General features: G+C 35.2%; 1 protein-coding gene across 6 annotated transcripts in view; it reads right to left on the bottom strand.

The window, feature by feature from the left end:
* Positions 1-14,953, bottom strand: part of LOC101887933 (microtubule-associated protein futsch) — a 150,454-nt gene that overhangs the window by 36,973 nt on the left and 98,528 nt on the right. For all 6 annotated transcript variants that reach the window (XM_059122330.1, XM_059122332.1, XM_059122327.1 and 3 more), the window contains exon 3: positions 138-236. In XM_059122330.1, the coding sequence (XP_058978313.1) occupies positions 138-236 (99 nt within the window). The remainder of the gene's footprint in view (positions 1-137; positions 237-14,953) is intronic.

The raw sequence follows: 14,953 nt of genomic DNA, 5'->3' as shown, positions 1-14,953 counted from the left end.
CAAATTTTCCATAAGTCCAATTTTCACTTGGCTTGGAATACAATAATAAGACGAGCCTTACGTCTGGTTTACTTATTTTATTATTATTATTTTTTTGAAAACTGTTTTATTTTTTTTTTTTTCAAACGTTCACTTACCATAACGTGCTTCCTCTCCCTCGGGTGCATGTTTGGTTATGGTATTCAGTTCCTCTTCCAAATCGACATGACAATCAGCTACGTCCCATGAGAGGAAACCTGGAAATAAAGTAACGAGAAAAAGGGGCGAAAATTAGTAAATTCTGTTATTAAAAATTATTTAAATCGTATACGTAATAATATTACATTATATTTAATTAATATCAATCATACGCCACCATCTACCTTTTATTTTAAAATAAATCATACGCACCCTCATTCATTAGTTATTGAATATTTAAAAAAAATATTTATTAAATGATTCAAATACAACCTATACCCCAGGCAATACACTTTTTGGAGAGATAATTCCAGGAAGGTCGAAAGGTCAAAAGAAGTATTTTCCATAAAAAATTGCAAAAAAATTATGAAAACTTAACAAACCGCTCCCATATATCATATCTCTAATATGGTATCAAAGAGGATACCACTACCACCCTCCACCGTAATATGGAGGGTCATTCCGTTTGTAACACCTCGAAATATACATTTTAGACACTACAAAGTATATATTCTTGATCAGCAATAAAATCTATCTATCTATAGCTGATGTCCGTCCGTCTGTGGAAATCACTCTAGCTTCCGAACAAAAAGAAGTAGGTTGATAAAATTTAACTCAAATGTATATTATATCTGCAGGACTTTCTTTATTGAAAATGGGCCATGTAGGTCCATGTTTTGGTATAGCCCCCATATAACGGTACCTCCCGATGTTCTGTATTTTGATGATGTAAGCGACATTATCCAACGGAATTGTTTCAAATTTGGCATTTGAAGTTCATAATGGATACTACAGCCTATGACAAAAAATTGTCCATGCAGGTCCACGTCTTCGTATAGCCCCCACATAACGATACCTCCCGATATTCGGTATTTTAATGATTTAAGCGACATTATTCACCGGAAATGTTTCAAATTTGGTATTTGAAGTTCGTAATGGATGATACAGCCTGAGACAGAAAATGGTCTGTGCTAGTTGACGTCTTCGTATAGCTCCCATATAACGGTACCTCCCGGTATTCGGTATTTTAATGATTTTAGCGACATTATTCACCGTTATTTTAATTCGCATTTGAATATTGTAATGGCTTGTGACAAAAGATGCCTATATACACAGTTTTTTTTGAAAATTTCCAAATTTGTTCCAAATGGTAGAGGGCATTCAAAGTTGGGTCTGGCCGAACTTGCATCTTTTTTACTTGTTTATATTTGAATTCTTCGAATAACACACTTCAAGTGTTTATAAATAACGTCTTCTTTTTTAAATCTATGCCCTTTCGGTCTCAATTACATTCTCTCTGTCTCAATTGGTTCTATAAATTTGCCACTAAAAACCTCATCTCCTCTCCATTTTCTTTGGAATTAATCATACGCATCCCATCTCGGCTTATTAAAAGTAAGCATACGCCCCCTAATTCCAAGTTATTCAAACTATTATTCATACACCTTAAATTATAATGAGAGTAAATTAAAATATTTCCACAAATTCTCCATAAAAAATAGTAATTTTTAATTTTTCTCATTCTCCCCTTGACAAAAGCACATTAAATGTCAAATGACATTTGTAGCTTTTAATTATATGATTTTTAGTTTTCCATATGGCATGTGAAATAAAAATTCTAATGAAAGCTAAATTATCAAAACAAACCCCATACACATGAGCTGATAGATAATTGTCAAAAAAAGGTAGAATTTTTAATTTCCCTTCTTTAGGATATTCCAAAAATTTGCAAGCAACAATGAAAGGATTGTCATAATATTTACCCCTAACAGGTAGATAATCTCTTAGTCTCATAATATGCCATCAACAGGGATAATGAGCAGCAAAATAACGACAACAACTAAAGCCTCTCTTCATTTGGCTTACAAAACAAAAACAAAAACAACAACAACAAAAATGCAATAATTATTCTTTGTTATCCAATTCTTTAATCTTTTAACTAAACATGCATGGAAATGTATGAAGATTTCTAATGTTTATGGGAGAGTGAAAGAGAGAGAGAGTGAGAAAAGGAGGAAAAAAGCAACATAACCTCAAATTGTTGGCCTGGAAATTTAGCAGAAAAAATGGAGGGATTACATGTGTAGACAATGCTGGCAGATACATGTATTATTTTCTGTTTTTGGTTTTAGAAGAGGTCTGCAACTATCTCTCCCTCTCCATCTCTCTCGCTCTTTCACTCGTTTGCTTTGTATCTGTGTAATAATGTATTTTAGTTTGTCTCTTCAAATAAACAATTTAATCCTTTAATAGTTAAACAGCTTTGTTTTGCAACACCCAGACAACGTGTTGTTGTTGCTTTATTGTTGGCCAGAGTACACTTTGGAACATTTGCTTCTTCCACTCTTCTTCCCCCTTTTGTTCAATGTGAGAGAAGTCTTGTTAATATTTCATGAATTTTACACCAAGACAGAGTCATGGAGCCATTAGAAATAACAATCCTATTAGAATTAGTTATGTTAAAGGAATGTCTTTATTGGATTTTATTGCGGTCCAAAAGGGTTCTTCACAAAAGGTGAGGCAGAGGGGAGAAGAAAACTGCAAATCGTAGGTACACAGGGAAACAACTCACGGAGGGTGCTTTTCAATGACTTTTGGGGAGGATATACTCAAACCAAAACCCGGGAACTGACGAGGATTGAGGGCTCCTTCCGAAGCCATAGTCTTCCATTCGTTTTTGCCGACAGATGTATAAATTCCATATTCATCTCAGGTGTCTGGTTTAGAGAAATATTTAGGTATAGCATATAAAACAAAAATTATTGAAAATGATGACCCGTTGTAGGTGAGGTACCAGAAGGGGTGCGCCAATATTTATCTCTTCACAATAGAACTTATGTTAACAAAAATGTTTGTATTGTAGAATTTGAAGGGAGTTGAATGCTTATTTCGATTTATTTTGCTTTTCAAAATTTTGAATCCTATGTGGGTGAGTTACCAGAAGAAATGTTCCGATCTAAACTATCATTATAACAGATCTTGTATTGAAGGAAAAATTGAGATGTACCAAGGCTAAATGGAATCTGTTGTTAATTTGGCGTTTCATAAGGTTTGTCGATATTCAAAATTTAGGCCCTTTGTGGGGGAGATACCAGAAGGACAGGTCGGATCTCTACCATCTGTACAACAAATCTTGTGTTGATAGAAATATTGAGATGTGCCAAGTGAATTGAATTAGCTGTTGCTTTCGCGTTTTTTTTAGCTTCAAGGATATTCAAAATTTTGATCCTTTGTCGGGGAGGTACCAGAAGGAAGTGGACCAATATATTCCATCTTCACAGCAGATTTTGTGTTAGTAGAAATAATGTGATGTGTAAAATATGAAGAGAATCGGATGATCATTTCTGATTTTATGATCGTTTTTGTTATTCAAAACCTTGACCCTTTGTGGGGGAGGCACCAGAACAAATGGTCCGATCTCTACGATTTTTATAACAGATTTTGTGCTGATAGAAATATTGAGATCTACCACGGCTAAATGGCATCTGATGTTAATCTGAGCTTCATAGATATTCAAAATTTTTACCCCTTGTGGGGGAGGTATCAGAAGGAGTGGACCGACATATTCCATCTTCACAGCAGATCTTGTGTTAGTAGATATAATGGGATGTGTAAAATATCAACAGAATCGGATGCCTATTTCGGATTTTATAATCGTTTTGGTTACTCAAAACTTTAACCCTTTGTGGGGGAGGTACCAGACGAAATGCCTCGATCTCTACCATCTCTATAAAAGGTCTTGTCTTGATGAAAATATTGAGATGTGCCAAGTTTCAATTGAATCGTATGTTGATTTCGCGTTTTTTTGAGCTTCATGGATATTCAAAATTTTGATGCTTTGTGGGGGAGGTACCACAAGGGGTGGACCAATATTGTCCATTTTCGCACTTCACGTAGCACTGATGAAAATATTAGGATTTTCAAAGTTGGAGCAAAATCGAATGATCGTTTCTCTTTCTGTGCAGTAAATTATTTTCTTCGAAAATATCGATGTTTTGTGGGGGAGGTACCAGAACGAGTGGACCGATATATGCCATCTTCACACCAGACCTTGGGTTAATAAAAAAACTGTGATGTGTGTAATTTGAAGCCAATCGGTCTGTTATATCACATTTTATAAGAAATATAATTATTCGAAATTTTAACCCATTGTGGGGGAGGTACTTAAACGAGTGGACCAATATTGTCCATTTTCGCACTTGACCTAGCACTGATGAAAATATTAGGATTTTCAAAGTTGGAGCGAAATCGAATGATCCTTTCTTTTTCTGTGCAGTAAATTATTTTCTTCGAAAATATCGATGTTTTGTGGGGGAGGTACCAGAATGAGTGGACCGATATATCCTATCTTCACACCATATCCTGGATTTACAAATATATTGCGATTTGTTTAATTTGAAGACAATCGGACACTTACGTAACAGTTGATAAGTGTTATAATTATTCGAAATGTTGACCCTTTGTGGGCGAAACATTTGATGGAGTTGACCGATATTGTCCATTTTCGCACATGACCTGATGCAATGATGTAAATATTAGGATTTGCAAAGTTTGAGCAAAATCGAATGATTCATTCTCTTTCTGTGCAGTATTTTTTTTTTTTTGAAAATGTCTACCTTTTGTGAGGGTGTTACCGGAAGGAGTGGACCGATATTGCCCATCTCCGAACTGGATCTAAGTTTGATAATAATATTACTATGTACCAAGATTGGATGAAATCCGATACTCCCTTCGGGAGTTATCGTACTCACCAGCCAGATAGACAGGCAGACGGACGGACATCGCTAGATCGGCTCCAAATGTCCTGAAACGGATTTGGTCCAAAGAGACCTAGTGTCTAAAACCGTTATTTCGATGAGGCACGTTATGGCCGTATCATATCATATATTCCCTCTCTTACCATATGGCTGAGGATATAAAAATACTACTCATACTTCGAGTGACACCATTAGGCGTATACTTGATATAAATAATAATAATACGCCACCATGTACTTTATGTCTGCTTAATTTAAACAGGTAGCGCTTTAGACTTTTAATGAGCCTTAAAAACTTTGCAGACAATATTATGAAATTTTTAAAGGCTCTTAAAGACATAAAATGATGATCCTTTAAAATGCCATTTAAAGACATAATTACAATTCCCCCCTTTGAATTTTCTCCCAATAACTTCTTAAATTGTTACCACTTTATACCTGCCAAAACTCTTTAACTTAACCTTCCGCCTTGCCTCAGTCCGTCTCTTGTCTCCTTAATTCCTGCTCATTATAAAATCCATTATATTTAATAAAATATGTCCATGCAGCACGGGCGTATGAGTTATGATATTTCTTTTAATTATCATAAATTACTCATACAACCCATGGAGCCGAAAGAGAGATAACCAGAGAGAGAGAAAAACTCACATCCTGCTTCTTAATTTTAATGAGATTACAGCAGGAAATAATGATTTTCCTTTCAAGTTATGACATTGTTTTTAATAAACACAATTTTATGGCATTTTAAATGGCCCACACCTGAACGGCTTCGGTGATTGCAACTTTTTTCGGTTTTTTGTTTTAATTTCTTCCTTTCTTTTCAGACCTTTGTTGTGTGTGTGTATATCTGTCTGTACTTGAAGATTGGTGAAGTGAAACGTTATAATAACCATAATTTCAGCCGGCATAAAAGAACTCTTAACGAGCAGTCTGACTGGTTGACATAAAATAAAACAGAAAAAAGAAAAGATACTGATGTTTTCCTTAACTTTAAAACACGTACAGAAGGAGGAAGGTGGTGTGGGGGCATAGCCTTTTTTACCTCTAATTGAAAATGTTTTTTTTTTTTTGAGCATCTCCTTTTGGGAACCTCACATGCCTTTGCCAAGTCATCTAATTCTAAGCCAAGGGAGACGTGTGTGCTGCTCTTAAAGAAAATTCCAACACACATGGCTGGCTGTGAGCCTTGTTCGCAAAGTCCTGGGGGTATTTCGTTTTCCCCAAGTCTTTTGGGGGCGCCCACAACACATTCCATTAAATGTGTTTATGAAAAAGTTATGAACTCTTCTTATTATGTTTGCTGGTGTTTTTTTTCTCATTTTTTCGTCTTTGTCTTTTCCGTTTGCCCCTCATATTCGGAGAAGGCGTGTGGCAAAAAAGAGAGAAATAAAGGCGAAACTCATATAATGTTATAAAAAACGTGTAGATTGCATAAATTATTTATGTGACTTAAACAAGCATGCAAAGGAATAGAGAATTGAGGGAAGGTGGAGAGCAAAATGGGTTAAGTCCCAAATTTTTACAGATTTTTTTTTTATTTTTTTTTTTTGAATTTTGAAAATGTTCCATAAAAGGGTTGCTTTTGACGGACGAATGAGGTTGAGAGCAAAATGGATTAAATCCCAAATTTTTACAGATTTGTTTTTTTTTTTAATTTTGAAAATGTTCCATAAATAGGTTTCTTTTGACAGACTATTTCAATATTCCAACAATTGAAAATTTTGGAAACATGAAAAACTTATTTAGATTTGTGTTATTCTTTCATAGTCAGAAACAGGCCTTTAAGTTGTTCGACTTTTTGGCATTGTTTTCATTTTTTCTCTTTTTTCACTTTTCCACATATTTCCCCTTTATTATTTGGTTTTCTCCACCCTTTATAATCCTTCTTTTTCTCTATACATTTATGCTCTTTAATTTTTGCCACTTAACCACTTTTGCTTTTGAGCTAACTCCAATTGGAAAGTTCTTTCTTTTCAACTGCAAATTGCAACAGCAACAACAACAACACCAATAACAATGTAATTGTGTACAGATACATATTTATATGTACATATGTATCACCATGTACACATATACGAATACGTATCATTTAATATAGAAGTTAAGGGATTAAAGGTGCTGATATGAGCTACACCCAACGTCGTGGCACGATGCTGGCATGAGGTCTTCCACAAATGGGAAAATTCTTTGGTACGTGCTTGGATTAAAGTTACATTTTGCCCGGGAAGAGTTTTTGCCACTACCTTTCCGTTTTCACATGCCTTACCCCCACCATCCTTCCTTCACATGGAACCAAGACAAGGCAAATGGAAAGCATCCCCATTGATGAGAAAGGTGCTTGACTTGATGTACTCACCCCGGGTTTTTCATGTTGCACAACATAGAAATGGCCACTTGGGAATTTGAAATTGATAGCAGCAGCAGCAGCTGAAGAAGAATACGACACTAATATAAATATACTAAATTCCAATTGCTTGGTTAAGGTAAGCCATGATAGGTTGAAGACAGAACAAGTGCTGACAAGTCAATAAATTTCCACCAAAACCAAGACACTGGGATTGCCAAGAATATCGGATTCCAAAGGAAAAGCCAAATGTCTTGAGGTTAAACATAATTTGTTTGTCTCCGAGTGTGTGGTGATGGACAGAAGAATAATTAATTTTAATACTTTATTGGAATTTGAAGGGAATTTATGGGCTGCATTGAGAAAATAATTTATTGAAATGGTTTTGAAGAATTAAATTAAGGGATAATGGGCTTTTGGTTGAAAAAACAAAAACAAATCAGAACAGAACAGCATTAAAAATATATTTTTAATAATAAGACGTGTTCGATCCGAGGGTTGAGGCTTGTTCTAAGAATATATAACTGATACCGAAAGTAGAATTTTTAAATTTCAGTCTATTGAAGATCGAAATACGCGGCCCCCTTCTATTAATAGCAGATCCTTATTTTAGGAATATATAGAAGGTCTTCAAATAACAGATAATAGAGTTCTTTTTCTTCACGCATTCCAGTCATTAAACCAGAGCTCCGATTTGCTCAATTTTTCTCGCAAGTGAAATGTGCTACATACATAGTCGTGGTGGTACTCGAAGAGTACGAGTTTTACAGGAACTTTACTCTCCACTCTTTTGTTTTATGTGGGTGCGCTCGTGAGTGAGTTCTCCTGGTGTACTCCTGCTCGAATTCGAGTAGAGAGTGAAACTCGCATTTCGGAGCTCTAAATTAAATAACTATGGAGAGCCTTCATTTTAGGGAAATTCTTTAGTGGTTCCTCTCTCCGCGTAGAAGACCTTTATGGGTCTTTTATTGTTAGGTATCGTACCTTTACAGTCAATATTTAAGTTATGTTGATCATATTTTGCGCATTCTAATTAGACAAAGATCATATGACGCTATATCCAAATAGTGGGTGTAAAGGATTATTGATAATGAGTTCTTCGGGCGTATGACTGTGGATAATTATTTGATGTTGATCATACGTCACCTATTAAAATCAGAGATAATATCGATCAAACGACCCCAAATTCAAGTATCCAAATATGCAGAATACATTTCTTCATATATTAAAGTGGAATGGACTATGTGCTGCTATGAAGCCTACGATTGATTGTCTGAAGAAATCACACCCAAATAATAATAATAATGAAAAAATAAATTATTTGAAGAACGCAAAGAACTCAAAACCTGTACTTTTTTTTATTAAGAAAATTAAAAAAATATTGATAATGGGTTCTTTGGGGCGTATGACTGTCAAAATTTAATTTATGTTGATCATACGCAGTCCATAAAAATCAGAAATAATATCAATCATACGACTCTATCCCAGATTGTATTAAATGTGTTTTTAAGGCCATATGGGGGTGTATGACTTTTTGAATTTAACTTATGTTCATCATACGTCTACAATTCCAAGTGCAAGTAATATCCAACATAACTGTTAATAGACGTGTTTTTATGTATTCTGAATGGAGATCAAACCTTGTATTTGTTATTGAAAAAATCCAAATATAATGGTAACGGGTTCTCCGAGGCGTATGACTGTTGATATTTAAGTAATGTTGATCGTACGCCACGTATTCCGTTAAGAATTAAAATAAATCATACGACCCAGCGTGAAAATTTATTAGGTATGTTTTTCTTAGAGATTTGTGGGAGCTTATGATTTCATTTTATGATTACAATTACAATCACCCCTCCTGCAAACAATCCTCCTCCATTCAAAATTCCTTTAAATTTCAATTTTCTTCAGCAAGTATTTTATTATCAAAGTAAACCTAGGAATACTTATATAAATCCCCTGAATCTATAGCTTCCTTGTCTTTTCCAACAACTTTTTTTATCGCCCTTAAACATTTTTTTCCCAAAACCTCTGTTGCGTATGATTACTAAAAATTCGGAAGCCATTGAGAACCCTCATGGCAATCATAGGCCTTACAGACTGGAATTATTATAAATCATACACACCCTTTTCCAGATGAAACCAGCTACCAACAAATTAATGCTAGTCATACGCACCCCTTGGCTTTTGAAATTAATTTCTATAAAATGTCAGTTGAGTGTCCTTTACTTAAAGAAATTCCATATAACTTCCTTGGCTCCTTCAGAAGAGCTGTAGAGATCTTTTATCTCTACAATGTTTCATTTTACCTTATAAAAGTACAAGGAGAACAAACAAGTGGACATTTACAGAAATGTATACGCTTTGCTGATAGGCATTTTTATTCATAGATAATTAATATTAATCATACGCACCCTCTTTTGTAAGGATTTTTCATGATTTTTTTAAGCTGCACAATAAGTTTATAAAATAGCTCGAGAGGAGTTTTCGTCTTAGATGCTCCTTTTTCTGGAATCACTATATTTACCTTGTCAAACCATAAAGAGCCTAAAAGTAGTCATAAGCCTTGTCGTTAATCATGCGCATCTTTGTCTGCATTAATTCAGTCACCAGCAAATTAATATTAATTATACGCACCCCATAACATGTACCGGGGGTTATGTTTTTATAGAAATTCTATAGAGGCTTCTCAATCTAGGATGACTTCTATATACCTTTCCCAAACTGCAAAGCTCCTAAAAGTATTTGTCATATTCGTCCTTTACCTTGTCAAACCACAAAGAGCCTAAAAGTAGACTTCTAAAGTAGTCATACGCCTTCTCGTTAATCATACGTATCTATGTCCACAGGAGGTCGATTAATATTGATTATACGCACCCCATTACATGTAAATTCTTTAAAATATATTTCAAACCTTTCATCAGCCACTAATTAGTATCAATCATACGCATCCTGTTCTATATGAACTTTTTTTAAAATGCTAATTTTTAGCTAGCCAGTTTTTTTTAAAAATCTGATTTCAAAAATTGAATGATATTAATTATATGCACCCTATTCTATTTCTATCTTGTGGGGATTTTTCATCTCTGAGATGGCAGTTTTAAAGCTACAGAGGGAGAGAGATATAACTCAAAGGACGACATTTATAGCGCTCATTTATAGCAATCATACGCTCCTTTGTCCATATGAAATTAATTTGCAGGACATTAGTATTAATCATACGCCCCATTTTGTATATGAAATTAATTTTTTTTAAATATATCTTTTGTCAGCCATTAAGCACTAATCTTCCGCACCCTCTTTTGCAAGAGAGTATTCATTATAAACTATGCAAATTACATAAAAAATGCAGCTTTCAAGCAAGAATTTGTATTAATTAAACGCAGCATCTTATATTTCAGTTCTTTTTTTTTCGAATTCCTTTAGTAAATATTTTTCTCTCTGCATCTTCATGTTTTCCAACTAATTGAATATCCCCCCAAGGATGCTTAATCACTTTCTTTGGCTTCTTGCAATTCATGTTCTTCTTGTTCTCTCTCACTTTTGTCCCCTCTTTAACCTGTTTGATTCTGCCACCGGTATTGGTTGGCAGCGGGAATTAGTTCATGAATTTTTATTAGACAAATGTGAGTAATCACTTTACGTGCGTATTTGTTTTAATAAATATTAAGCAGGTACAACACACGCACACACGTTTTGCAGATAACACATTTGGAAGAAGAAGAGGAAAAAGGAGAGAAAAAACGCAGAATATGTTAAAAGCACAAAGCAATTTCAGCTAATAAACATATTTATGGCTTTAGTTTTGGGGCCTCAATATTGCGTTTGTTGGAGGAAAAAAATACCAAAGCATAAAAGAGGCAATGGAAACAATGACGGGCTCTCTCCCTGCCACTCGCTCCCTCTCTCTCATCGTGTGTGCTAAGAACATAAAACCACTAAAGTTTTATGCATGTAAATGTGCCTGGGACTGGAACTGAAGACAATGGAGAATAGATTTCTTGAAATCCAAAAGAACAAGTATTTGCAGTGCGTAAATGGCTACACGCAACCACATATATTTGTGTGTGTGTATGCGGCACGTGTATGCTCAGCCCCTCCGCCAAAAAAAAAAAAAAAAAAAAAACGGCAAAAGACATAACATTATTCCTTGGCGTATACATATAGATATTCTGTCTTTTTGTGTCGTTTTCCCTTTTTAAAGCTTTGTCGTTTCTCTCTTTAACTTAAACAAAAAGAAAGCAAAAGATACAAATGAACAAAAAAACAAAAAAAAAAAAAAAAAAAAAAAAATCATTAAGAATTCTATGGCAAGGCAACAAAACAAGTGAAATGAAGAAAAATCTCAATTGTACAATAAGAAGATGTGAAATGTAGAAGCGCAGAAAAAATGTGAAAAAAGACAAATAGAAAGACCCTTTTCTTTTCTTTTAAATAAAAAGTGGGAGGAGGTAGGAGAAATTCTTGTCAAAGCCCAAGGCTTGTCTGTCAGACATGTGGCCCCATTTTTGGGGAGTAGGGAATTTTTTTAAATTTTGCTGGAAATTACAATGAAGTGGCATATGGATTTTTTTGTTATTGTAAAAATAATATTTATTATATCTGAAATATTTATTTTGCAAAGAAAATATATAATTTCAAAGACAGGGTCGTATGATTGATATTATCATGGTTTGTAAGGGAAATACCAACAATCATACGCCCTAGACAATTTGTGCCTTTGCGAACTCGATTAACAAATAACAATCAAATTGAAATTCTTGGAATTTTTTATAAAGAGCCTTCAATTTACACAGAGACAGGAGAGAAAGAGTGGGAGAGAGGGAGTAAAACGGAGAATGACTAATTTAAAGTCGTAACCCCTTTTTTACTCAATGGCACTTTCCGTTGCAAATAAAAAGACACACTTTTAGCTTTGACTTTAACCCCAGGCAATTTAGGAGAACAAATGAAAGACGTCTTGCTTTCTGTCATCCAAACTCCTTGTTTTCTACTTTAAAACGCTTAAAGTGTTTGCTGTTTCGAAAGGCTTTTCCTTTTTCACTTCTTTTCTTTACAATTTTTTTTTTCATGGAGTGCAAAAGGAGAGAGAGGAAAATCTGGTGGAAAATCACAAACGCCCGAACCCACACAGTAAGAATATAATGAGCAAACTACACAGCTCTTAGACGTTTTGTGTTGAAAACAATGGTCTTTGGATGGTTGGGTGTTGCATGTGACCCTTATAGGCAATCATTCGGAATGAAATGAAGCTACTCAGACAAGATTTCTGTTTGGCTTTGGGGCAGTTCAGAGCTCAAACACATGTACGCCCACATAGCTCAAACATGAAATGTGATAGAGAGAAAATGAACTCATATTTATTTTACGAGCAGACATGTTTTTTTCGTAGCTTACAAAAGGCAATAATATTGGCTGTACAGGGCGAAATAAAAAAACTGCAACTGCAAGTCAAACGCCATAATTTTTACATTTTTTTTTTAATTTTATTAAATGAAGCAAAAAATGAAGGAAATATCATTAAATTTGAGAAAAAGCTTCGATTTGTTCGAATTGGTCAGCTTTGGCACGAATTATGGCCTTCAAACGGCCAAATGAAACCGTCACACGCTGCCCGAATGTTGCTCTGCGGTATTTCGGCCCATTCCCAGAGAAGCGCTTGTTTGAGGTGATCGACTCTTGGCAATTTTAAGTGCCAACCTGGCTTTCAAAAATACACCAGAGACAATAGTCCAGCAGATTGGTATCCGGAGATTTCGGTGGCCATTGTAGGCTGAAAATGAAGTGTGGAACCTCATACTGTAATCATTCTTGGGTGGCGCGTGCTGAATGCTGACTCCTATTGGAATTTCCAAGGTCTACGGCCAAAAGGTTTGCGTGCCCAAGGCTTTAATACACCCTCCAGAATATTTTCCCGATAATATTTGGCATTTATTCTGATGCCACGGTGGATTAATACGAGCGGAGAGCGACCATCGGCTGTTATGGCGGCCCACACCATCACCATGGCCGGCGCTTGAGTTCTGGTGGCCAACCGAAGGTGCACATTTTCAGCTGACCTCTTTGACAGGTAAACACGATCATTTTGTTTGTTTACAAACTGCGGGACAACGAAAGTTTTCTCATCGGAGAGGGAGTAAACCAAATTCGGCAGTTCACCATTTTCGGCCAAGCGAAGCAACTCTTTAGCTCTTTTGTTGCGGTGTAAGTTCTTGCAGTTTTTTCGGAATTTCAGTGGCTTTACCCCGAGCTCATTTTTCAATATTTGCCGAATGGAATATTGCGATATGTTAAGCTCATGAGCCATTTATCGGCCACTGCGACGCTGGTTTCGATCAACTCACTTCCTTACGTTTCGAACCATTTCTGCTGATGTTGCCGTTTTCTTCCATCCACTTCCTTGACAATGGACTACGCCACCGATGGTACGAGGCACAAAAAATTTATTCACATTTAAATGCTGGAGTGCTCTAACGATAGCCGCTCGAGGTTTTCCAGCCAAATATAAAGAAATCAGGCTTGAATTCCGTAAAAAACTTTTTTTTCTGGAAAATTCTCACCAAAATGCTTTCGGACGCTTGTAAACAATATAATGAGCTGTCACTGGAAAAATTCTTACAGCTGTCGGACGAGTGGCTTAGAAATGACAGCAGTCTGAAGTTGGTTGCAGTTTTTTTTATCTCACCCTTTATACATTTTCTATTTTTATTGTGGAGCGTTAAGTTTTTTTCTTGTCGTAAAAAAGTAACAAATTATTGTCTAAATTCCCAAAATCTATAGTTCCCTTGTAATTCACTCAATTTCCAATAGTTTTCAGTTATCAACCTTTAAATTTTATTTCCCAAAACCTCTGGGACGTATGATTATCATTAAGTCTAAATGCTATTGGGTACTCTGGTGCGTATACATAATAATAATAGTTGTTATTAACAACTTGTTTCCAGATTTCTTAATGTTTGTCCCACTAAAAATCTATTAGCTAATTATGCATCCATTAGCAAGTAAGAGCCATTTCCTTTTTCCAAAAAACTTCCTTTAAATGGCGCCCAATTGCAAGAAGGAAAAAAAGGCATCCGCAATAATGTTTGCCTTCATCACTGTGTGCTCTCCCCCCCTGTGTCCCTATGTCTACTTGCCCCGTTCATTGTTTAATTTCTTGTTAACAAAGTTCTTCGAATAGTTACAAGAAATCGTAAAATATTTACTCAACTAAAAAGTGGTTCATTAAAAGTTTGTGTTTTTTGCCTTTGCCTTTTTTTGGAGGAGGAGGAGGCATGGAATTTTCGTTGCCATGAATGGAGGCAAGTGTTTGCTGTAGCCAAACATAAAGCTAACCAGGCAGGGATTTGTACGGAGGCAAAGATTGATTATTAATATATGCAAATTAGGTGGAGGAACTGGGGTTTTTAAGGAGTGAATGGATAAAAAGGGAAGTAAAAACATGGAAAAACCTAAAAAAAAATTTTTTTGATAAATTTGGAGAGCAAACGAAAAAGAGTTTGGAAAATTCCTTCCTTCCTGAACATGACAAATGGTTTATATATTTTTCCAATTGATCATACGACCTTAATCACTAAAGAGAAAAAATCATATCAATCATACGCAGCATATGTTTTTCCTCCTTTTTGGTTTCGGTTTATATAAATTATACCCCCATTAATTTTTGTCAAAAAATT

Source organism: Musca domestica, unplaced genomic scaffold (assembly GCF_030504385.1).
Source record: "Musca domestica strain aabys unplaced genomic scaffold, Musca_domestica.polishedcontigs.V.1.1 20, whole genome shotgun sequence".
Lineage (NCBI taxonomy): Eukaryota > Metazoa > Arthropoda > Insecta > Diptera > Muscidae > Musca > Musca domestica.
The sequence above is the reverse complement of the archived record's forward strand: the minus strand, read 5'-3'. Positions and strand labels throughout refer to the sequence as shown.